The sequence below is a fragment of the Quercus suber genome, unplaced genomic scaffold (assembly GCF_002906115.3).
Source record: "Quercus suber isolate HL8 unplaced genomic scaffold, Cork oak 2.0 scaffold_231, whole genome shotgun sequence".
Classification (NCBI taxonomy): Eukaryota; Viridiplantae; Streptophyta; class Magnoliopsida; order Fagales; family Fagaceae; genus Quercus; species Quercus suber.
In genome coordinates, this window is record NW_027069688.1 from 733,224 (window position 1) to 757,188 (window position 23,965).

Below are 23,965 nucleotides of genomic sequence, written 5' to 3' on the forward strand. Positions count from 1 at the left end.
CGTTTGATGGGCTGGACCGACCTTGTTAAACACGCTGTCGTGCCACTTGCGTGGAACACGAGGTTTTCCTACCAAACGAATCCGAATGCGATCCGATCCGATCTGGTGATCCGATCCAATCGCAAAGTAAGTCAATGACGTGTCTATGCTAAGGAAATTTGATAATCTTGAGTTGGGTGACAGATCGCATCTAAATCAACTCCAATCAATCCATCCAAAAAGTATCATCATTCCCCTCCTCTATTTGGTGTGAACCACCATTCTTCAAAGATCTTGCTAGATTTACAAAGAGTACTGGCTCTCTCCAAAAAAATGGTGGTACACAATCTCAACCAAATCTAGCAAGTCTTTAACATATATGATAGTTTCACTGGGACACGTCAACACCGTTAATTCTTAGGAAATTTCAATTAATCCAATCGTATTAACTCCCAAGTGATGACAATAGAGTACCCATATATGCATGGTCGATCACAAGTTAAGCGTTTTCATACCACCATGGTCAAGTAGTTTGTCAACTTTACCCTAAAATTGACTTTGATCAACTCGTGGATAGCCCTAGGTTTAGGGGTGGTCGTGAGTCAATGGCACAAAATCTCATCCAAATCTGGCAAGTCTACACTAGAAATGGTAGCATTGCCATGATGCGTCTACACTATCAAGTAAGAGGCAAATTCAATCGATACAATCATCAAAATTCCCAAGTCATGCATAATTGTAGAGGACTCGTATAGCCGCGGTTGGCAACAACTTAGGTGTTTTTTCATATTATAATATGATCAAGTCGATTATCGACTTGACCCAAAAACCTAATTCGATTGACATATGGATAGTCGCAAGTTAAAGGTGGTCGTGAGATGAGTTTAGCTACAATAATAAAATTATGTTATTTGACCTAATCAAATTTGATTTTAATTTTTAGAAATCAATGTTTGACTTTAATAACTTCACTAAGTGACAACAAATAAAGTCAGCGCATCCAAAAAGCATGGAAAACGTTATAACAACGCCATTAAAGGGATGCTTGTGGGTGAGAAGGGGAAGTGGGGCATCAATGAGGCATGAAAAATCATCACTATACCTGACCTTCCACAATGGTGGTCATTGAGATAGGAAAAAAAAAATCATAAACTTGGGGGTAGAGATCGCAATATGGTGGAAGTGGGTTTGCCATGGCTAATTGGATAGACTTAATTGAGGTATAATGATTATAACTATCACTATTGTACATGCCCAATATCCTACACCAGATTGGGCCTGGTACCTGGCTCACAATTTACTTATTTAGTAGGTTTTGAGTATCCTAAAATGGGTGACTCCTGGACGAGTTCAATAAAAGGCTCTACACATATACCAATTTCCCTTTCTCTCTCTCTCTCCCTCCTACTCTCTCGTGTGCTCAGTTATTCATGCAATCTTACCCCCTCCTTCTCTAACCCCCATTTTCCCTTTTACTCCTATGTATTTATAGCTTAAGGATAATGGATTGGGTTATGACTGCCTTCTGATACCACTTGTGCAAGTGGGCCCCAATTTGATTATTCTTGACAAAAGCAGGCCTCATTGGGAACAAGAACTAAGTTGTTGGGATTGGTGTCCACCGCCAAAGGTTGCTCAGCAACGAAGTCCCTTAAGGCACTCCCGGTTTGCCGAGATACAACCGAACATCATTAGTGCACCTACTGATTAAGGAGACTATACTGCTGTTCACTGAACTTTCAGATAGGGAGTTGACGCTATCGGCCCACTTAATGGTTGTCCATGAGACGGTGGGCCTATAGCTAGGAATTGTTCATAGGCCCATTCAAGTTTGGGCTTGGGAAAATGGGCCCCTTGTCGTATGCCGTACAACCATGATTCTTAAATGTAATTAATCATATGTTGATTGATCTACAAGTAAGTGGAGATGGGGTCACCATTTCCTCCATTTGGTTGTCTCAAGGATTTGAAAAGTAACCCTTGTGTATGTGTTTATTTCTCAAAAAAAGTTATCTCAAGCTAGGTTGCCCCAATTTTCTGTCGTTACATTTATTTAAAAGGAAAATTAGTTAGAAAAAAAAAGGTACCAATAAACTTTTTAGGATGAGGTAATGCTTGAGGGTCCATTTGGTTGAGATGATAGAAAAATAGGATGATAAAAAAGGGGAGAAGATAAAACGTGAGAAGATAGAAGATATTTTGATTTCCTTCTTTTATGTTTGGTTAGAGGGTGGAGAAGTGGAGAGATGGAAATTGTTTTTATTTGGTCGAGAAGAGAAATAATAAGATATAAAATAGAGTTTGTATAAATTTATCATCATATTCATATTAGATAAAAAAGGGTAACACATTATATTTTTATTTAAAAAAAAAATTGTGTATGAATGAATACTTTATTTTCATAGAAGAAAAATAGCACACAAAAAAATTCAAGAACCCAAAACTATAAAAACCCCCCTCCCCCGTGCAAAACTAGTAAAGAAAGAAACGAATGAACACCCAAGAAAAAAACGTCTGAGATTAAGACCCAAACAACATTGAAAAAGGCCTAAAAAGGAAAGGGAAGCGAGATAATGTTGAAAAAGACTAAAGACAAAATATATGAAAGAGAAGATAAAACCAAAATTTGCATAGCTAGATGTTTGCACAATTGCACTTTTGGTAAGAGATTTATGGTATCATTGTTTAAATGTTTTGGAAATACGTATAGGTTAAAAAGTGTTGTAAAAATATATATTTCAGTGTTTAAACACTAAAAATTGTTGTTTAAACAACCGTACCAAACACCCCCTATGAGCAAAGCTCCATGTTTTCTTTCTTATTTTCTCCTCACTTTAAGGAAAAAAACACTTTGGTGAATTTGTAAAAAAAAAAAAAAAAAAACCAAAACCTACCAATTTTCTTTCCACAAATCCACCATACCAAACACTCCAATAATTTTCTCTCCCTCCCTCTCTTATTTTACCAAACGGACTTTCGGACACTATTTTGGAGAACAACTTCTCAAAACACCTAAAAAATTTTCTGAAAACAGTTTGGAAAATATTTTGAATTTAATTTGAGGTGTTAGTTAGGCAGGTAGTTCACAGTCACACTTTGGAAAGAAGGCCCGGCTTTGTCTATGGGGGTGGCTCACGCCTTGAAAAGATGGGCCCGCTTTTGTCCATGGAGTGGCTGACAATTTGGAAAGATGGGCCGGGCCTGTCAAATGGTTTCGTTGGCTCTTTTGATTTTTGCTCTCTCTGACTGCCTTACATTCTTCATTCTTTGCTTGAACTCAATTTATGTTAAGAGAGGGGCTTGGACCTCTCACCTCTCTAAATTTCATTGGCATGAAATTGGCACCATTACTCTATTAAAGGTTCAAGATTCAATAGCTTTTTTTAGTAGACTAATCAATAGGCCACAGACGGAAAAACATGCGAATTTTCAACACAATTATTATAGACTTTTAGGGCCGTTTGATAAGAGATTTTTAGTATTGATATTAATTTAAGTGTTGTGAAAATATATGTGGGTGAAATAGTGTTATGAAAATATGTGTTGTGGTAGTTAAACACTGGAAACTATAGTTTAACAACAATACCAAATGAACCCCTAGTTTCTAGAACAAGAACATATTGTTAGGACTCGTATAACCATGGGTGGATTTTCGTTATAAAATTGTCAAGTAATAACTTCACTTTTAAACATCAGCAGAATTCTATGGTACTAAAATTCCCTATTATTCTCTTAATTCTCTGAGATTAATTAGGACCTAAATCCTATGGTTGGTTAAGTCTGCAAGGTGTGAGTTTTCAATGAATTTAAGTACTAATATTCATGATATATTTAGTGCCGGTTTGGATAGCACTTTGTTTCATTTAAAGTGGCGTTGCGTTTTCAGTTTTTTTTTTTTAGTCGAACTTATTGACTTTTGGAGAAAAAATACTGTGCATAAACAGTGCATGCACTGTTCACGTACTGTTTATATACTGTTCATGCACTGTTTATATACTGTTCACACATTAAAAATATTAAAAATGAGTCCCACGATATTATTAATACATTTAAAAATTATTTTGTTACAGTGTTTTGAGCAACAATCAGTTTTCAGCAATAATAAACTGTACCTAAACGGACCCTTAGTAAAAAGAAATTATTTAGGATATTTTTCTATAGCAAAATAAGTCTCCAACATATACAACATCCATGATTTAGCCCACAAAAGTCAAAATTTATTAAGAAAGAAAGAAAAACAAAGACAAAAACAAATCTTCGCCGGGGAAACACAAGCCCCCACTAATTAAACAGGTCCCACACACGATTGACCATGCCAAAGGCCCAAAGGGTGAGAAGGGGCCTGCCGTATGGCCCGTATCTACGAGTTTGCATTGGTCTGGTGCCTCGCCTTTTCCTTCTCCTTCACTTCGCTTCCCTGTGTCTTGTCATAAGCTTTACGTACACGTACAATTCCAAAAATCTTAATTAGAATTGTATGAGGGAAAAAGAGCAATTGCAAACCATATAAAACTACAAATAACTGTGGGAGTTTTAATGGGTGTATTTGGTCCCATTTGGATGTATTTAGGTCTTATAAACAAGCTTATAAAACTGTATATTGAAGCACCAACCAGATATTCCGATGGTTAACAAGTTAAACTGTGGCTTACCAGGGTGATTTTCATGGATAGGCTCATCCTTTTGGGGCTTCTGAAAAGACTGTTTCTCTCCATATATTCCACCAAATCCTTCCTCATCTGACCTGGTGGCGTATCCGTCCCCAAACGAATGAGACATCACGTCCCTATTCCCACACATACGCAACAACAAATTTCAAACACTAATAAAAAAAAAATTCAACTTACAATTAAAACTTCAGTATATATATGAAATGGATAATGGATTAGAAAAAAAAAACCTTACCCAGTTTTCTGATTTGGGTTCAGGCCCTTCTGGACCTCGTCCCTGTTTTGCTTACTCTCAGGTTGGGTTGACATACTCGTGATCTTCCTGAATCTGATTCCAGACGCTTTCTGTTGTGGCAGAGGTACTGAAAGCAAAGTTGGTGGATACGTTCGAGTTAATCTGATTGCGTTATTCATGTTAATGGCTCTTTGGATGGTACTCTTGCTTAAATAGTTATATAAACATGCAGACAAAATGATGAACCTGCAATAAAAAGAAATAGTCAGCAATGATATCCGATTCCAAGGGACCATTCCTGTTCTTACTTCTTACCACAAGGAATTAGAAACCAGCTGACTCTAGGTGGTGACACGTTGATTGCAATTGCACACGAGTCATGTTTTAAGAGTGTTTGAGTATTGCTACGTGGTCCTCTGGCCATGCAACGTGACATTTTTTCTCGACCAAATGTCATGTCCTGGCCATCCTAGGTACGTACCTAGCTTTGTGCAGGAAAGAAAGTATTTGATGTCAAATAGTATTTAAATTTAATAAGTGTAAGATATATCAATAAAAAATAAGTAATTTATTAACAATGGAAAGACATGTGTTAGTGAGTAATTATTTTTGCACACATGTGTTAGTGTGTTAGTTATTTTTTATTGACATGTTTCACACTTATTCAATTTTAATACGGATGATATGGTATCATTTGATACAAAATATTTTTTCTGTACCGGCGAGGATATTGAGTATTTAAAACCACTCATGCTTCTTGCTATAGAAAAGAAAGACTTTCAACCAATACAAATCTTCTGTACTATTTTTTTGTGTACTACTTCATATTTCACTAATAACAAGTTATCATTTATTGATTTTACTTTCTTTATAAAAGAACTAGAGTTGAAAATGGAAAAAAAAATATTCACATAGTAAGTCGTGATTAGTAAAATAAATTGTGATTGGTAAAATATAAATGATTCAGGAAATTTGTATTCAATTAATTATGGCATGGCATAAGGTTTACCTTTCCCGTGTTCGCGAAATTTTCCATTTTCTTTGGTTTGTGTCCAAAATGAGACTGTGTAAAGAGACGGGGTTTTAGGCCCAACATTACAATATAGGGCCTAGGATTCATGGCCTATTGAATCCAAAAGCACAACCAGCCCTGTTACAAATGGACACAGCAGCTTCAAGTCTTCAACGTTCTATTATTATTTCCCCATTTTTTGTAGGTGAGACACATTCTATTATCACAAATCATTGCCAGCAGCAGATTCGCACCAGTTCAGCTGTTGCATCATTAGCTGTCATAATTAATCCTGGTTTCACATACTTTTACAAATATACAAAAGAAAAAAAAAAAGAAAAAAACGCTTGTCAACTAATAATGAATTAATTAATAATGTTAGCAATCATTAGGTTGTAGCTTGGTTGTAGGTAATATTGTAATTCATAGGCCGAGACCCATTCCTTGCAGTGGCAAAGTCAAGATTTTAAGGATGAAAAGAGAGAGTGGGCGGTGATTTATATAGAAAAAATGTAAAATTTATATAATTTTGCCTAAAAATAATTCATATTAGTTTGTATATAATTGTGTAAATTTATAAGTTTACTACAACAATCGTGTGCATTTAGTTGTTTATTCTTTCTTTAAATATCTTAAGGATGAAAAAAGAGAGTAGACGGTGATTGTTGTGTGTGAAGAAAAAGAAACAATTAAAAAAAATTAAGAAAAATTGATGATTTAATAAAATGCAATATAAAATAGATAATCAGATATGAAGTATTTTGAAAAATAAGTATATAAAACAGAAAAAGTTGATTCTTATGCTAAAATAAATTAAAATTTTTGTATAAATTGATGCGAATACTCTAAAATGTATATTATATATAATTGTGGATATACATAGATACACATATTGTGCATTTGCACACATGACATATAATACTTAAGACCAATTTAGATTTTTTTAAAAATGAAAATCATGCAACAGATTTTCCCCCTACCAGAACACTCATGTAATATTTAGTGCCATTTTAATGTTATAAAACTCATAAAAATATAACATATCTAATATATTGTGTTTATTTTTAATGACTTTTACATATGAATAAGTCGTGACGATTTGTTTTTTTTAATTATCAAAATTCCTCTTATAATTATTATGCAATGGTTTTTAGTAATTAAATAAACTTTAAGTAAAACTTATGTTAATATATCCGTTAAGCTTATAAAAATTAGATCATAACAATTTTAAGCCATTTCGGGCATATGAAATTTTAGAGTTAAACAATAAAATAATATCAAATTATAGAGTTTATATTATATAGTTGTGTTAATATTTTAGTACTTATACAATCATATTTATGGAAAAATAATAAATTATCATATAAATAATTTGAACTCTCGACCCTTTTAAAGGAAAATTTTTCCTTTCCTTTTTTTTTTTTTTTTTTTTTTTCTTTTCTTTTTTTTTTTTTTTTTTGGCTTCTTTACTTTATTTTTTGAATCCTTAAATTTTTTTTATAATTTTTTGACATTAAAAACACTGATAAAATAGGAAACAGTTTTCTATATTATGCAATTATGTTTAACACATAAAAAAATTTAAAGCAAAGAAAAGAAAAACTAGATTATAGAAAATGGGGAGGGAATTTTTGGGCAGGGCGAGGGGGCCCTTCGACCCCTTTGCTCCACCCTTGATTTTGTATAATACCCATGTTGCTTATAGATTAGGATTGTGTGTGAGTCGAAATGGGTAGGTTGCGGAAAAAATTGCAACCACCATTGGCAAGTTGGAAAATTTTCAAACCACCGACGACCCTTCAACCTCAAAATACGACTAGTTGTTGGAAATTTTTGGTGGTTTGCACTTAGTGAATTTGGTAGCTTAGCTTTAGTTATGTGTTGCATACTTAACTTTAAAAGTCATTTTAGCATTTACGGATAATTTGAATCATTTTGGAAGTCAAAAAGAAAGAAGAAGCCCAGCAACACAGGCAGAAAGGAATTGGTAAATGGATAGAAAAACCATTAAGCCCAAGCAGTAAGAATAATGGATCACAGGTCCATGAAATAAACAAATGGGCATTGAGGAAGCAAACAGGCTCAAAGGAGCTTGGAAAGAGAGAAGTAGCAAACTCATGGGCAGTATATGATGTAAAAAATTGAGAATGGGCCATAACAAGCCCGAAGTAATGCAAGCAAAGAAAGTAAGGGATTGATGGCAAGCCTATGAGCCCTAAAGATGAGGATAAGGTAATTGGCTAGGAAGCCCAATGAAGTTAGTAAAAGCACATGGGAATACAGAGTTCGGAGGAGGGTCAAGAAAGCCCAAGCAAAACAAATGGGCCAAGGATGCCCAAGAGAAAACAAAGCAAATGGGCAGGGGAATACATGTTCTTTATTCCCAGGTCACAGCTGTATCTCCTAAAGGCTTTACAGTCAAATTGGAATCCGTTGTCATAGAAGAGGGTACAAGGGACTCCAAACCTAGTGATAATGTTTTTCCAAATGAATCGTTTGACATCCACGTCCCTGATGTTTGCCAGTGGTTCAATTTTAACCTACTTGGTGAAATAGTCTGTGCTGACCAACAAATACCTCTTGTTCCCTGCTGCCTTAGGGAAAGGGCCTACAGTATCCAAACCTCATTGAGCGAAAGGTAAGGATTTGACAGAGGATTAAGGACTCCCCCAAGTTAGTGAATGTTTAGGGCAAACCTTTGGCACTAGTCACACCTCTTTGCATAGTCTTGTGCTTCTTTCTGCATTTTCGGTTACTAGTAACCTTGTGTAAGGGCCCTATGTGATAAAGATCTGCCCCCCGTATGGCTTCCACAAATTCCTTCATGCAATTCTTCCAAGATTAGCTCAACCGCTTCAGGGTGTACACACAGCAGATACGGGCTAGAAAAAGATCTCTTATACAACTTCTAGTCCTCGGACAGCAAGAACCGAAGGGACATTCTCTGTACTTTGTCAGCCTCGGACTTATCCTCTGGTAAAACGTCTTCCTTAAGGAACAATACAATAGAGTCTATCCAGCTAGGATATGCCTTTATTTGATGAACATCAACTATAGTTCTTCCCACCTCTGTAGGTTTACATAAGTCCTCCATAAGGATTACCCGAGGTAAACTTTGTTCCGAGAAGGTTGCTAATATGGCAAGAGAGTTCACATGCGTATTTTTACTTCTAGGGGCTTGTGATAAATTAAAAGACTCAAACCCAGACTGTAAATGTCTAACCTGGTTTAAGTATTCTTGCATTTTGAGATCTTTAGCTTCCAACTCTCCTTGGACTTGGCCAACAACCAACCTTGAATCAGAGAACAACTCCACTGCCTTTCCACCTATTTTTTACACCATGATCATCCCTTCCAGCAGAGTTTCGTATTCAGCTTCATTGTTTGTAGCCGAGAAGCCCAACCTTAAGGATTTCTCAATCGTGATCCTCTTTGGAGATATTAGGACTAGCCCCACACTAGATCTCCTATGATTCGCTGCACGATCAACGTAGACCTTCCAAGGCAAAGGTTCTTGTACAGAGATTAACCCAACTGATTTTCCATCCATATTCTACTCCTCTACCCCCTCTTTTACAGGGGTTTCAGTAAACTCAGTTACAAGGTCGACAAGGATCTGACCATTTACAGAGGCGTGAGGCATGTATTTAATATCAAAAGCCCCTAGAATCGTGCCCACTTTGCAATTCTCCATGTGTAATCAGCACTCCGAAGTAGAGATCTGAGTGGGAGTTGGGTTAGAACAACAACTATGTGTGATTGAAAATAGTGGCGAAGTTTACGCGTAGCATGCACCATGGCTAAAATGACCCTTTCTAACAATAAGTAACGAACCTCGACCTCATGTAGGAACTTACTCACATAATAAACCATCCTCTGTATGCCACTATCATCCTGTATTAGCACCAAACTCATCACGTGGGAGACCATCGCGATGTAGGCAAACAAAACCTCATCCACCTCAAGCTTAGACACGATGGATGGCCGAGACAAATACTCTTTCTACTACTGGAAAGCTAGCACGCATTCCTCGGTCCATTCAAATCTCTTCCACTTATTCAATAATTAGAAGAAAGGCCTGCATTTGTCTGCTGACTGAGAGATGAATTGGTTTAGTGCAGTAGTCATCCCCGTAAGCCTCTGAACCTCTTTGGGATTCCGAGGTGGTTGCAGATTGTTAATTGTTTTAATTTGGTCAGGGTTGACTTTGTTTCCACGGTGTGTGACCATGTAGCCCAAGAACTTCCCTAATCCCACACCAAAAGAATACTTGGAGGTCATTAACATGATCAAACTCTACCTTGCTCTTTACCACCATATCACCGATGTAAATTTCAATATTTTTTCCTAATTGAGGTTAAACATCTTGGTCATCATCCTCTGGTAAGTAGCCCCTGCATTCTTCAAACCAAAGGGCATCAACTTATAATGATAATTTTCAGTATGAGTGACAAAAGTTGTCTTCTCTTGGTCGTCCAAGGCCAAAGGTATCTAATGGTACCCTTGAAAGGCATCCAGAAAGCTCATCCAAGGATGACCCATAGTCGCATCCACCAGCTGGTCAATCCGAGGTATAAGGAAAGGGTCCTTTGGGCAGGCTTTGTTCAAGTCTGTAAAATCTATACATATGCGCTACTTCCCAGTCTTCTTTTTTATCACCACTGTGTTAGCCAACCATTCAGGCTAAAAGACTTCTTTAATAGCTTTAGCTTGCTTAAGTTTCATGACCTCGTCTTTGACAGCATTAAAATGTTCCTTGGATGAATGCCGAGGCGGTTGCTTCTTAGGGGTGACAGATGAATTGACATTCAGATGATGACAGATGAAGCTCAGATCCACCCATGGAGCCTCACAGGCATTCTAGGCGAATACATCAACGTTTCCCTTAAGAAATTCCACCAACTCCCTTTTCTCATGAGGTGGTAGCTAAGCTCCAACCCGGAAAAATTTCTCAGGATCATTACCTATGGCAAATTTCTCTAAATCTTCACATTTAGCCTCCTCGGCCGGCCCCTTAGCATGTAATTTCGTAGACTTTGATTGCTATAAATCTTCCTTAATCAAGGCCGAAGACTCAGCTGCCCGCTGATGCAAAATTGCAGACACAAGGCATTGCCTAGCCATGGATTGGTTCCCTACCAACTCTTCAATCCGATCTCTTGATGGATATTTCACATTCTGATGCAGAGTTGAAGAAACAGCCCCCAGGGTGTGAAGCCAAGGTTTGGCGACTATGGCCATGTAGGGAGAGAAGACATCGACCACAATGAAGTCTACTTCAACCACTTCTGAGCCTGTCTGCACAGGCAATCTAATCTGACCTTTTGGCATAACAACATTTCCATCAAAACTTACCAAAGATGAACCACAGGCTGTTAGGCCCTTAGGCTTTAAATTCAACCCCCTGTACAGATCAGGATACATAATCTGTGCACCACTACACTGATCCACCAATACCCTATTCACATTATACCCTTATATTCTAAGGGTAACTACCAAAGCGTTGTCATGCGGCTAGATGGTTCCTGCCTTATCTTTATCCAAGAAATTCAACATCGGTCGAATTTCTAATTTAGCCCTCTTCGGCCCCGAATTTGCTTCTTCGGCTGGTAGCCGAGTTACAGACATCACCCTAGAGGGTTGAGATCTAGACCTCCCAGGTGCAATAAAGATGACATTGATTGTGCCTATTGGGGGTCTAGAAGAAGCATTCCTCTAAGTCCCAGACCTTGACTAGTCTCCTTGCCCGTTGGGGCGGTACAAGAGATGCTGCAAACCTCCCCTCCTTGACATGTTGTTCCAGATGATTCCACAATGTTTAACAGTCCTTGGTCGTACGTCCCCACTTTTGGTGGTACTGGCAATGAAGGCTCTGGTTGCGCCTCAAAGGGTCTCAACTCATCTTGTTCAGCCATTTGAAGTATGGCACATTCTTGGTCTTCTCTAAAACTTGATACATCGGCTCTTTAAACACAGTGCTTACCACCTGAGGAGCTGCAGGCGAAGATTGCCCAGCAAAATCCCTCCGAGGTCTGTTATTGTTGTAGCGGTCCGATTTGAAATCCCTCTTCTCCTGAGGAATAACCTTACCCTTTGCCCTATCCTTCTATTGGTCATCCTCAACCCACTTATACTTGTCAATCTGGTCCATAAGTTGGCGTATACTAGTAACAGGTTTCCTGATCAAAGACTTCCTTAAACCATGCTCGATGGGTAGGTCGAGCTTGAAAATACTCATGGCTACATCGTCAAAATCACCATAAATCTTGTTGAACATCTCTCAATATTTGTCCGAATACGTCTTCAGGGTTTCCCCTTCTCTCATAAACAATGACAACAAAGAAGCTAAAGGCTGAGGAACCCTGCTACACATGATAAAGTGGGATCCAAATGCTTGAGTAAGTTCCTTGAAATAATCAATTGAACCTGTCCTCAAACTATCAAACCACTTCATCGCCACAGGCCCCAAACTGGACAGGAATACCTTGCACATCAAAGGTTCGTTCTTGGAGTGTACTGCCATCCTCTGATTGAAATGGCTAACGTGCTCCATAGGGTCCGTTCTTCCATTGTACATGGTGAACGTGGGTTGGGAAAACCGTCGAGGAAGTCTCCCTCCCTTAATCCAGCGCGTGAAAGGTGACCTTGAAATCTGGTTAAGTGCTCTACTCATAGCGTCGTTTCCTAGACCGATCAAGGACGAATTTCTATTTCTACATTCATAATGATAGTCCTCATCATATGAGAAAGACTCGTTAGGGGGAGTCCTCAATCTACGCCTATAGCTACCATCCTCCTCACCATTAAAATAGAAGTCAGGATTGGATGGAGCTTACCCTCACCATTCACGACACAAGCTTCTCTTCAGGTGATTAATCCCCTTTTGCATATTTTAGACATTTTCCTCCTGAGAGGCATGGCTTTTACCTTGAGCTTGGCTTTTACTAGTATGGGTAGTATGTACACTTTTCTCCCGGTCCCATTGTCTTTTGAGATCACGGAAGTGATCTTGACGCTGAGATCCCATAGATTCTGCCTGGTGTGGACCTGAACCTTCCATCGTTGAAAGTTGGATTCACTATAACACCAGTAATTCCCACAGACGGCGCCAATTATAAGGACCAGATTTGAACTCCCAACTTACTACATGGATGGATTTAGGCCTAAAATACTCAAAACAATGAATTTATAGAGAATGAGTTGGAAAATTGGGCTTTAGATAATCAAACAAACATTAGAATGGGTTTAGATGATAATAGAATGAAAAGAAAAAAGTTTGTATCAAAGAAAAATCGTCCTCGGCAAGGTACGAGGATGTCTATTCTTATTTATTATTCAGGGTCGGTTACAAATTTAGTTCATGAGTGCTACAATGTTTTTCTCCTTCTTTTTCTCAATCCTCATTTTCTTTTTGCCTCCTTCTTCTTTTATATCATCTTTCATTTTCATTCCCACCTTACACGTGCATGCTAAAGGGTTGGTGTTGATACTTGTATCAACCCCTCCCCTAAGTCACCATATAGTAGCTGTAAGGCTGAAACAACACTGTTCAGGTATCACCTCCACATTAATGCGGCCAGAGAGTTAGTTGTAGTGCATTTAATGCGGAGGTAGCAGCTTTTTCCTTAGATATTTACGGCACTTTCCTATCTGATATCTCTACGATACTTATCAACTCCAACGAGACTTCTTGGAACATCACCCTGAGCGAAAGACAACCCCTTCGGGCCTCGGCATCAATTAGCCGAGGATGTATTTATCCTCGACCCACCCTCTTGAGCCATTATGGTCAAAGTTAACCTCTATTTACTAACACAGTCTTTTCTAATAAGAATTCCTTCTCCTCGGATGACCTCTTGTCCTCGGATTGGGCCACAGACCTGTAGCACGAACAAATGATGGGCTCTTGGGCCCAATGGCCCAATATCCCTACAGGAACCAAAATTTTGTATTTTGATTGTTTAATTCTAATCATGAAAATACATAGCTTGAGCCGTGATGTAGATATTCATGGTTTCTATGCCTTGAAAGCTATTTATGATTAATTCTTCTTAAATATTATAATATCATGAAGTGAGTGAGGTCATTATACTTGATCTAAGTAGGGTATAGAATTATGAGCCCAACCAATTAATTATCAAGTGAGTCTTGATCTAGTTGCAGTCGAATTTTGATCAATTGAGCCTCAATTGAAGTGCTGTTAAACTCCTCTTTTTTTCTTTTTTTTTGGTCTTTCTTTAATGAGTTCAATTCACAAATGCCGCAATTATTAATAGGAATTTACGAATGTATGCTCTAAGGTGAAGAACTTTTTATGAAACTATATATGAAAAAGTAAAGAACTTTTTGACAATTTTTTCAATTTTTCATTAAAAAAATTTATAAACAGATAATTAATATATGTCCTAAAACCATTGAGAATGGTGAGCATGGTAGTCTAGTGGTTTTTGTGTGAACATAAGAGTGCAACACTGCTTGAAGTCCCATGTTCAAACCCTAATGAGTGGAACGTGGGAATTCTCTCTTGCAGCTAACCCAAGGGTGCTAGCCTTCTTATAAGGCTAGGATGAGATATGTTGTCACCTCAGACAGTTCTAACTATGGCTCAATCAAACATTCTCTAACGGGTGAGTGCTCCAATGGTCACGCCTATGAGAGTCTGCCACTATGGTCACCCCCACTCAACCATTTTGGCCATTAAAAAAAAAAAAATCATAAAGAATATAGATTAACCCAACCCTAAACTAAATTATTTGTAGAAAGTTTTATGGCGAAACTACACTATTGGTCCCTGAAGTTTATCCTGTGTGCACAATTGGTCCCTCAAGTTTGAAGTAAGCACAATTAGTCTCTTAAGTTTTAAAACTGAGTTGTATTGGTCATTTTACTAATTTCTGTTAACAATGTTACTTACGCGGTTAACTTCACAATGACTTGGCATTTTCTTTAATGGCCAGGCATATTTTTAATTAAAAAATTACAAACTAAGTGATAAAAAAATATTAACTAGTACCAAATTAAAAATAAAATAAAATTTTTACCTACTTGTAAAAACCCACAGTGAGAGAGAAAGGGAGAGTGGAAAGAAAACAAACCCCAGCCGCCGCCTGAAGTTCCAATCCTTAGCTGCCCCCGGCAATAGCCTAAGCTGTAGTTACCGTCGGTGACAACACAAGCCCTAACATCTTCTGTTCACACCCCGTTGTAACATTCTCGCTCTAGTGGAATGTTTCTCTTCTTGTTCCTTTGTTTAGGTTAAGAGGTCTTGCAATAGCATTGCTCACCAAGCAGCTAGATTTGTGATTAGTTCTTGTTTATCTTTTTTCTTCCATAAAGATAATCTGCCACCTGTTTTGTTGGATTGTTGTAAGGCAGATTATCCTAGTTGTTCTTCGTTTTTCCAGTAATGAGATTGCAGTTAGGGTTGTCCACAGGTCGGGCCAGGTCGGTTTTGGGCCCAAACCGAACTCGACCCGATTGGATTGGGTTACTGAATTTCAGGACCGAATTCGACCGAATATTCGGGTCAGATCTGACATTCCGGGTCATCGGTTTGACGGGTCTGGGCCTCAGATTGGGCCGGACATTTTTACATAGTTAAAATTTTGAAAGTTTCATTTTTTGGGGCCTTTTTAGCCCAAATTACACGGTTTGGCAGTCTGCTAAACCTCATTGATTTCAGATTTTTTGAATTCCGTATATTTGAAATTGGGCCTCATTTTACTTAATTTATTGGGCCTTCAATCAGAACATATCTAAAAGGCCCAAAAAAGGGCTATTCCTTTTATCACCTGTGATTAAAAGTTAAAACAACATACCAAAATCCCTTTTTTTTTAAATCACCTGTGATCTGAAACAAGATGCTACTATCAATCCAAATACATAATTTTCCCACATTATCCACAAAAAATAAACACAACAAATAATATGTAATCTGTTGCTCAAAAAATATAACAATAATAATATGTAATCTGTTAAGTGTTAAGCAGTAAGTTGCTCAACACCTATAAAACCTGCCATCCACAACAATCAATATTTCCAGCAACAAATAAATCACAACAGATAATATACTTAGTAACATAGAGGCAGTTACTGCAAGTTTTTTATGTAGTAGCCCATAAGGCAGAAAGCTTGGTAGTTATACAATGTTCCAAGCAATATAATTAGTTACAACAATCAAATACCATAGGTATTTCAAAAAAATAGCTTTTCCAAAGCATTGAATGACTACTCTATAGTTTATAAGTCGATGACTAATAGAAAAGAAAACCTATGAACTAAGATTTCTTTTCTATAAGTATTGACAAATGAGTATTGTTACAAGCTAGAAAAGCAATATGTCCAAAAAAGCTTCCAGAATATTCCCAAAATGTTGCCTTCTTTACAAAATAAATTACCATCCTCCTACAATAGACAAAAAAATATTCAACAAACAATATATTAGTACCAAATACAAAACCAACTAGTAAGGAAACCAAGTTTATAATAGTAGGGGGCTGAAGGCAGAATCATACCGAGTCAGTGATTAATCATCAATGGTGATTAAGGGTCACTTGCCTGAAGTGGAGCCCTTGCTTGAGCTGGTATTTGCTGTTGCACTTGCTGTTGGTTGTTGATTTAAAGCTAAAAAAGAATAGAAAATAAACACAACAGATTAAATCTTGCTTGAATACATGAAACATTCAATAAAATTAATAGACTAAGTTTCAGAATTTAAACATATTACCTAAGTCAAGTAACTCCTCCTCCAATGCCTCCACATCATCCCTTGACTGGCGATGAGAAATTGGAACTATGGCTTGAAGCCAATTTTGTGAACATACAAGGTTTTGAACCATTAGAGGAGACAGTGAACTTCGAAATGGATCAACAATTCGACCTCTAGTGCTAAATGCTGCCTCAGATGCAACAGTGGAAACTGGCACAGCCAACACATCCTTAGCAACTTTAGATAACACTTGGTACCTATTACAATTGTCCCTCCACCACTCCAATATTTCCAAATTCACATCCTTTCTACCATCACAGTTTTCAGCCAAATACTTCTCAAGCTCATTACTACAACTTACAGATTGCTCAACTTGCAAAAAACGTTCATATCGCGAGTGAACCATCACATATGGATCACTAGCATCACTTTCCAATTCTGCCCTCTCACTCCCACTTTGTTCTTGCACATTTGGTGAATGAATAGAAGTGTAAAAATTATACAACTTATACAAAAGATCTTTCACCTTATCAACCATAACTTCTGCAACTGCATTCCCATAAATTTCAGAAAATGAAAACTTCAAAAACCTCAATTTTTTTCGTGGATCAAGAACTACAGCCACATACAAAAGAGGATTAATTTTTTCCCCTTCCCCCCAATACTTCTAAAATTTAGTTTGCATGTTTGTGGCTGTGCTTTTCAAGAGAGTGTTTTGGGATTTAACTAAATTGGAAATACTCTCCTGAATAACAAAGATCTCATCATAGAAGGCATTTGAAGTAACGTACAAAGAACCAGAAAATTTCTTTGTTGCATTATAAAAAAGCCTTAAGAAAGTCACAAATGCCGTACAATTTTGAAAATCAATCATACACGGAGACCCCAAACCACCACTATCTTTCTTGGTCCTAAAGTACGACGAATAACCATCATCTTCAAAATCCATTCGAAGGAACACTTTCTCAAATTTTTCAGCAGCTTCTAACATGATATAGGTTGAGTTCCACCTAGTAGGTACATCTAGACTAAGAAGACTCTTGGACTCCATACCTAACCTCTCCATAAAACTCCTAAAAGTTTGACTTCTATTGGGTGAGGACTTCACATACCTCACAGCTTCATGCACCTTAGCAACAGATGCATCTATCTCTTTCAAACCCTCCCCCACAATGAGATTTAGTATATGGGCACAACACCTCATATGCATGTACTCATTTCCTAAAACTGTCCCATTCCAATCTTTAGTCACCTTTTGCAAAAATTTAATTATTGTTAAATTTGAGCTAGCATTATCCACTGTCAAGGTGAATATCACATCAATACCCCACTCACGCAATGACATCTCAAACTTTCTACCTATAGTCTCCCCCTTGTGGTCTTCAACTTGACAAAAATTTAAAATTCTCTTATGCAATTTCCAAGCATTATCAATAAAGTGACATGTGAGACACATATAATTTAGATTTTGAATAGAAGTCCATGTGTCCGTAGTGAGACACACCCTACAACCCCTCAAGGATTTCTTTAGCTTCTCTTTCTCTCACTATTATAAATGCCTATCACATCTTTAACCATAGTTTGACGAGATGGGATATCCTTTAATCGAAGCTTAGGTTGTAAAGTAGTTACATATTTCTTAAACCCATACCCCTCAACATACCTAAAAGGCAACTCATCAATTATAATCATTTCGGCCAATGCCTTTTTAGAAGCCTCAACAGAAAAGGATGTTGACACAAGGTGGAATCCGTCTTGTCCATCCCTTTTTGAGTTCAAAAGCTAATGTTTTCTGCCCTTTAACTAGATCATCTCTATTTGGGTTCTTGGGACATATTGGCACATGGGCTAACAAATTACTAGTACCAGAAGTCTTACTACCAGCATTATACGTTTTTTGACAATAATTACAAATAGCCTTAGTTTTACTAGTATCACCCTCACCTATCTTTACTTTTTCAAAGTGACCCCAAACAACAGACTTTTTCCTACCACTACAAGTACCACTAACAGGGGCTGTCATACTCACTTGGCATTGTGGAATTGGGGGCAACTCAGAAGCAGCAGCTGCTTCAGATTGGGTAGCAGCAGAAGCTTCAACTAGGGTAACAAGTATAATTCATAGCTCTAATAATAAATAATAACCACACAAACCAAAAAGGAAAACCAGTATCTTGCAAGATCACAGATATAATCAAAAGAGATTATTAGAAAGAAAGATCACAGAATATCATGAATTTTTTTTTTTTTTTTAATTCTACAATCACACTCTGCCTCCATTGAATTCTTTGTACAAACTAATAGAAAAGCAAAATCAAAAGCATCTGCAAGCCACATTAATGAACCTCTCATGAATTACATTCAATAGTATCCCTTTCAACAATCTTATATTTATCATTTAAATTACTCTGCCCCTTTTTGTAAAAGAAACATCAAATAATCACCAGAGTCCCTACATATTATTATTATTTTTTTAAATACTAAACACAAATGGCATATAATATCAGTAAATGAGTTGGCACCTCAACCACATAAACCAAACATTAATAACATTAACACAAACCATAGGTAACGAGTAAAACACACATGACACAGATAGAGATAAGTCAGCATACAAGGTGATATGTCAACCCCAGCAACCAAAAATGACAATATTTAAAAACTTAAACTAGAACCTATCAAAAAAAGTGCAGGACACCATACCATAAACCTTAAACCCAACCATTTGAATTTCCAATAAAACAGAAGGAGGTTACATTTATGATTTTGAATTATAAAAAACTTACAAAAGCCAAAGAAAACTGCAACACAACTAAACTAGGCCCAACATGTGAGCTGACATTTCTATCTAAAGGTTTTAAAAAAATGCATCAATAGAACTAGTGGTGAAAAGTAAACTTCTTGCTGCCATGTGAATTTCTTTCACTAATAAGCACAAACAATGAGGAACAACATGGCCTGTTTCAAACAAAAGATCTGTTTCCTCAACAATATAATCACAAACATACTCATGATAGAAGGATCAAGTACATGGTCAACCATGATTCTCAACATATTAACACAAAATATTTATCAGGATCAGCCAAATGCGTTCAAGGACCTTAAACCCAGAAAACCCAACCATTTGAATTTCCATTACAACTAAACCACAAAAAACCCAGAAAACCCAACTCTCATTTCAACTAAATCCTTCCACATAAACCAAAACCCAGAATAAAAAACACTAAAAACCCATTTTCATACACTCGAAACAAAGATCTAAAAACCCATTTTCATCATCAAATGAAAAACAAACACAAATATACAAATATAACTACAAGTATATACATATAAACATATTCAAAAAGTACCTTTAAGAAAACCGGGTTTCAAACTTGAGGCAGATAATGATACTTGGAGTTAGCTTTCAATCCTGCATAAAATTAAAACAGGATCAAAATTGATTAAAGAAAAGAACAAAGAATAAAAGTAAAATAGTTAGGGTTTCATAGTATGAATCTTTGGGTTTATTTGATTTTAACATTTGATTTCCATAACAAATGAAATCAACGAGACTAACAAAAAAGAAAGACGTGAAACAAAGAAAATTACCTTACTGACTCAGTGAAGAGTACACAGTGGCTGGGTGAGGACTAAACACCGGCGGTAGCTATGGAGAGAGTGGGCAGCGGCAGCGGCGCTAGGCATTGGAGATGGAAAGGGGAGTGGGTAACGGCATTGGAGGCGGCTAGGGTTTGTACTTTGGATTTGGAGTAACAGTTTAGACTTTATAGAGTGTGAGATTGTGAGAGTTTGAGAGAGCCAAGTAAAGAAGTGAGAGTCTGAGACTGAAGAAATGAAGACTGAAGAGGTGAGGAAGACTGAAAAAGGGGGGAGGAGGCGTGAATGGGAAGCCATGAGTCCATGCCTGAACTCTGTCTCTGAAGTGAAAACTGAAGAGTGAAGAGACTCGTGAAAGGAAGGGAGAGATATTAGATCTTTCCCATTTCATTCGCACTGTTAGATTGGCTTTTAATCTTGAATTATAACCGTTGATTTAGAATGGATTACTGTGCCACTGTTACCGGTCATATCATGCTCAGTTAATCAGTTTTACTCTCATCATCAACACCGTTAATTTTAAATTTTAATTTAAGATGGACGACTGATATTCATTGGGACGGTGTGTGCTTTGAATCTCGGGCTGAGTGGGCATGGGCTATCCTGGCATGTGTCAAATCAGCACAAGATTTTTTTTGTTTATAAATAATTCGGTCGGTTCGGTTTGTACGGGTAAAAAATATTGAAATCCGAATCCGAACCGAATTATTCGGGTTTCCTACTTGTCAACCCGTGACCGACCGCAGAGTGTATTCGGAGCTGTCCGTGGACCTTTGGTTCGGGCGGGTTCAGGCGGGCGAGTCGGTTGATCCGGGTCAATGGACACCCCTAATTGTAGTTTACCCAAAAAAAAAAAAGAGCACGCAAATAGAGAGGGGCAATAATATGCAATTAACAAGCATTCAGAATAAAAACAAAATACTTATTCAAATGGGTTTCACTGAAAAAGGGGAAAGAAAAAAAAATAACGTGAGTGAAATTAAGGTTTTGTTTTGATCCTAACCTTCACTTAAGAGTAGATTAACGGAGAAAGAGCAAACAAGAGAGAAAAAGTAGGAGCAATTTCTCAGAAGGAGTGAACCAATTCCCTCTAACTAGTTGTGCAAGTCGCCCTTGGGAATTGAGAGAAAACTTGCCATGGTCGAAGAGGTATTGTTCAAATATCTATTCAAAGATTTGCTTCATCTAACAAGAGCTTCGGCTGACCAAGAGCTTCAGTAGAAATTTTTATTTTTTATTTTTATTTAGTACCGGTTAATATTTTTTCTCACTTACTTTGTAATTTTTTAATTAAAAATATGTCACGTCATTAAAGAAAATGTCAAATTATTGTGAAGTTAGCCAAGTAAGTAATACCGTTAACAAAAGTTAGTAAAAAGACCAATACAACTCAATTTTAAAATTTAAGGGACTAATTGTGCTCGTTTCAAACTTAAATAATTAATTGCGCACATAAAGTAAATTTCAAGGACTAATAATGTAATTTTACCAACTTTTATTGTCACTATATTGATTTGTGTACTTTCTCTTCAGAAAAGAGAAATTTTACGGGGACACAAATTAGCTGATGAGAGAACAGCAGCTCCTTCACTATTTTAGACTGGGCCGGAGAACGTCGGTGGTGGGTTGTGGGTGAGTGGTGACCCCAGTACAGGCTATAGCTGTTTTCGGCCGAGCCGGAGATTGTTGGTGGTGGGCCGTGGGAAAGTGATAACACTAATATAGACTATAGAGGCGCAGTCTATCGCTATTGACGGACACGTCATTGAAAACGACAGTACAATTACAAACAAGCCTCAATGTCCCAATAAAGTATTAAGGTGGGACCATGAGACCGTTGCTGCATCGATTACGTCATCAAGCACGTTCAAAAAAAAAGTAATTAAACAAAAGAGAACAAGATTAATTTTAAAAACATTTGTCACAATTCCTATTTTTGCCACGGCGAGCTCTAGCGCAAAAAATTGTGCTAAATTACATGTCCTATCATTACTCAACGAACCGTGTCTGTCAAGAGCAGTGATAAAATCACCGATAGATATGTCACATAAAATCAGTCTTTGGCCTCCTTTTCACGACTCGCTTGCCAATACGACCTTTTATGGTGACGCTATGATTACTGGCTTTGAAATACGGAGAGTAATGGAGTGGTCAGAGAGTCTGAAACCCCTAAAGCTACGCCTAAAAAGAAACAGAGCTCGCAGAGTTAATCGTACTTGGGTAAATTGCCATTGATTTTACTCCACAACTGTGCAATTTCTTGGGGGAGGGCTATAGAACAGTGCCTATGCAGACTTTATAGTATTTATCTACTACTGCTTTTTTTTTTTAGTCAAATTCTCTCATGGATGAACGGTTTGTCACGTTTGTGCTAAACTTCGTCAAGTCTTTGAATACAGCACATCTGGGTCCCTAAGATTTGAAGTTGAATGAATGGTTTCAAATAACAATGGGAGCATTTTAATACTTGGTGTGCTAAAAAAAAACACGATTAGCACACCAAAAACAAAAAGTCACTTACACTTTGTTACCAAAAAAAAAAAAAAGTCTTCCTTATGTGTGTGTTTGTTTTTCAAAAAAAAAAAAGTTACTCATACTATTTTTTTCACATCATTCAACAACGTATCATACATCCCACCATAGAAAAAAAAAAAAAAAAAAAACACAATAACCATGATTAATCCAAACCAAACTCAACCATCGCTGCGATCAACCAAATCAACTGAGACCAAAAAGGAAAAATCCTAGACCATTCGCAATCAACCAAATCAACTTGAACCAATAACAACCATGATCAAATAGATCAACACCATGACCCACGAATCCTTTGACACCATTATGAGAGTTGTCATTGTCGCGAAAGAGATGAGAGAGTTCCAAGGGAAAGGCAAAGGGCCAAGAGAGAGGCGAGAGAGAAATTAATAAATAAAAAATAGTAGCAGGGTGCTAGAGTAATTGCTACCAGTAATAGTTTACTGCGGTTATGAATAATCTAACAAAAGTAATAGGAATTAGACCTAACACTATTCAGAATAAAAAAAAACTTCAATCATTTTGATTTGTTTGAAAGGGGGAAAAAGAGAGGGTTCCAAACCTAAATAAACATCCGAAATCGTCAATCTAGGAATCTAACTTGTACATTATAGTTTGCATGATAATAATTAAGTACTATCTTTATCTTGTGGATGGTTCATTTTGACTGCTATGAACCAAAGAACTTATGATTTATGTGTAGAAACTCCAAACATGGCATGAACAGGTAGTTAGGGCTCTTTTTTACTTGTGTTAGCAATAGATTGGTAATAATATTGTAGGACTATTGCATTTCTTTTTCACATTTAGCACATTGGATGGGGTTTGTTTTTTGTCGTTTAATTTGCTAAAATATCATTTTGGGTGTTTTAACACAGTCAGTACTAACATACCCTCTCATTTCAATTGTTAATTTTTATAACTTTTAAACTAAATATGAGAGAAATGATATTTGATTTTGTTTAGTTTATATAAATATTAAAAGTCATTCGATTTTTATGTCTCAAGTGTCTCACAATATAAAAGACCATAATGACCACAGTACATTCAGGCTATACTTGCGAATGTGGCAATAGTTTGCGCTGCTCCTTGTTTACCAAAAAATTATAGAAAGATAATGAACTTTATATTTTGAAAAGAAGAGACAATGAACTTGGTTTCAAATGAATCTTTTTAAATTTCATTGCGGAATTTTCCATTTTAGTCAGCTACTTACACAAAATTATAGT

At 37.0% G+C, this 23,965-nt stretch overlaps 2 protein-coding genes across 2 annotated transcripts; both read right to left on the reverse strand.

Moving 5' to 3' along the window:
* Positions 1-4,107: 4,107 nt before the first annotated feature.
* LOC111988896 (uncharacterized) lies at positions 4,108-5,128 on the reverse strand. The gene is made up of 3 exons (XM_024020706.2): positions 4,885-5,128; positions 4,632-4,765; positions 4,108-4,413 (listed from the first exon to the last, which is right to left on the reverse strand). The coding sequence occupies exons 1-3, from the start codon at positions 5,061-5,063 to the stop codon at positions 4,340-4,342; spliced, it is 387 nt and encodes a 128-aa protein (XP_023876474.1). The 5' UTR covers positions 5,064-5,128; the 3' UTR covers positions 4,108-4,339.
* An 11,161-nt stretch (positions 5,129-16,289) lies between these two features.
* LOC136070401 (zinc finger BED domain-containing protein RICESLEEPER 1-like) lies at positions 16,290-17,949 on the reverse strand. Its single transcript, XM_065780302.1, has 4 exons — positions 17,346-17,949; positions 16,623-17,153; positions 16,454-16,519; positions 16,290-16,300 (listed from the first exon to the last, which is right to left on the reverse strand). Exons 1-4 carry the CDS (start codon positions 17,947-17,949, stop codon positions 16,290-16,292), a joined length of 1,212 nt encoding a protein of 403 aa, XP_065636374.1.
* Positions 17,950-23,965: the final 6,016 nt, after the last annotated feature.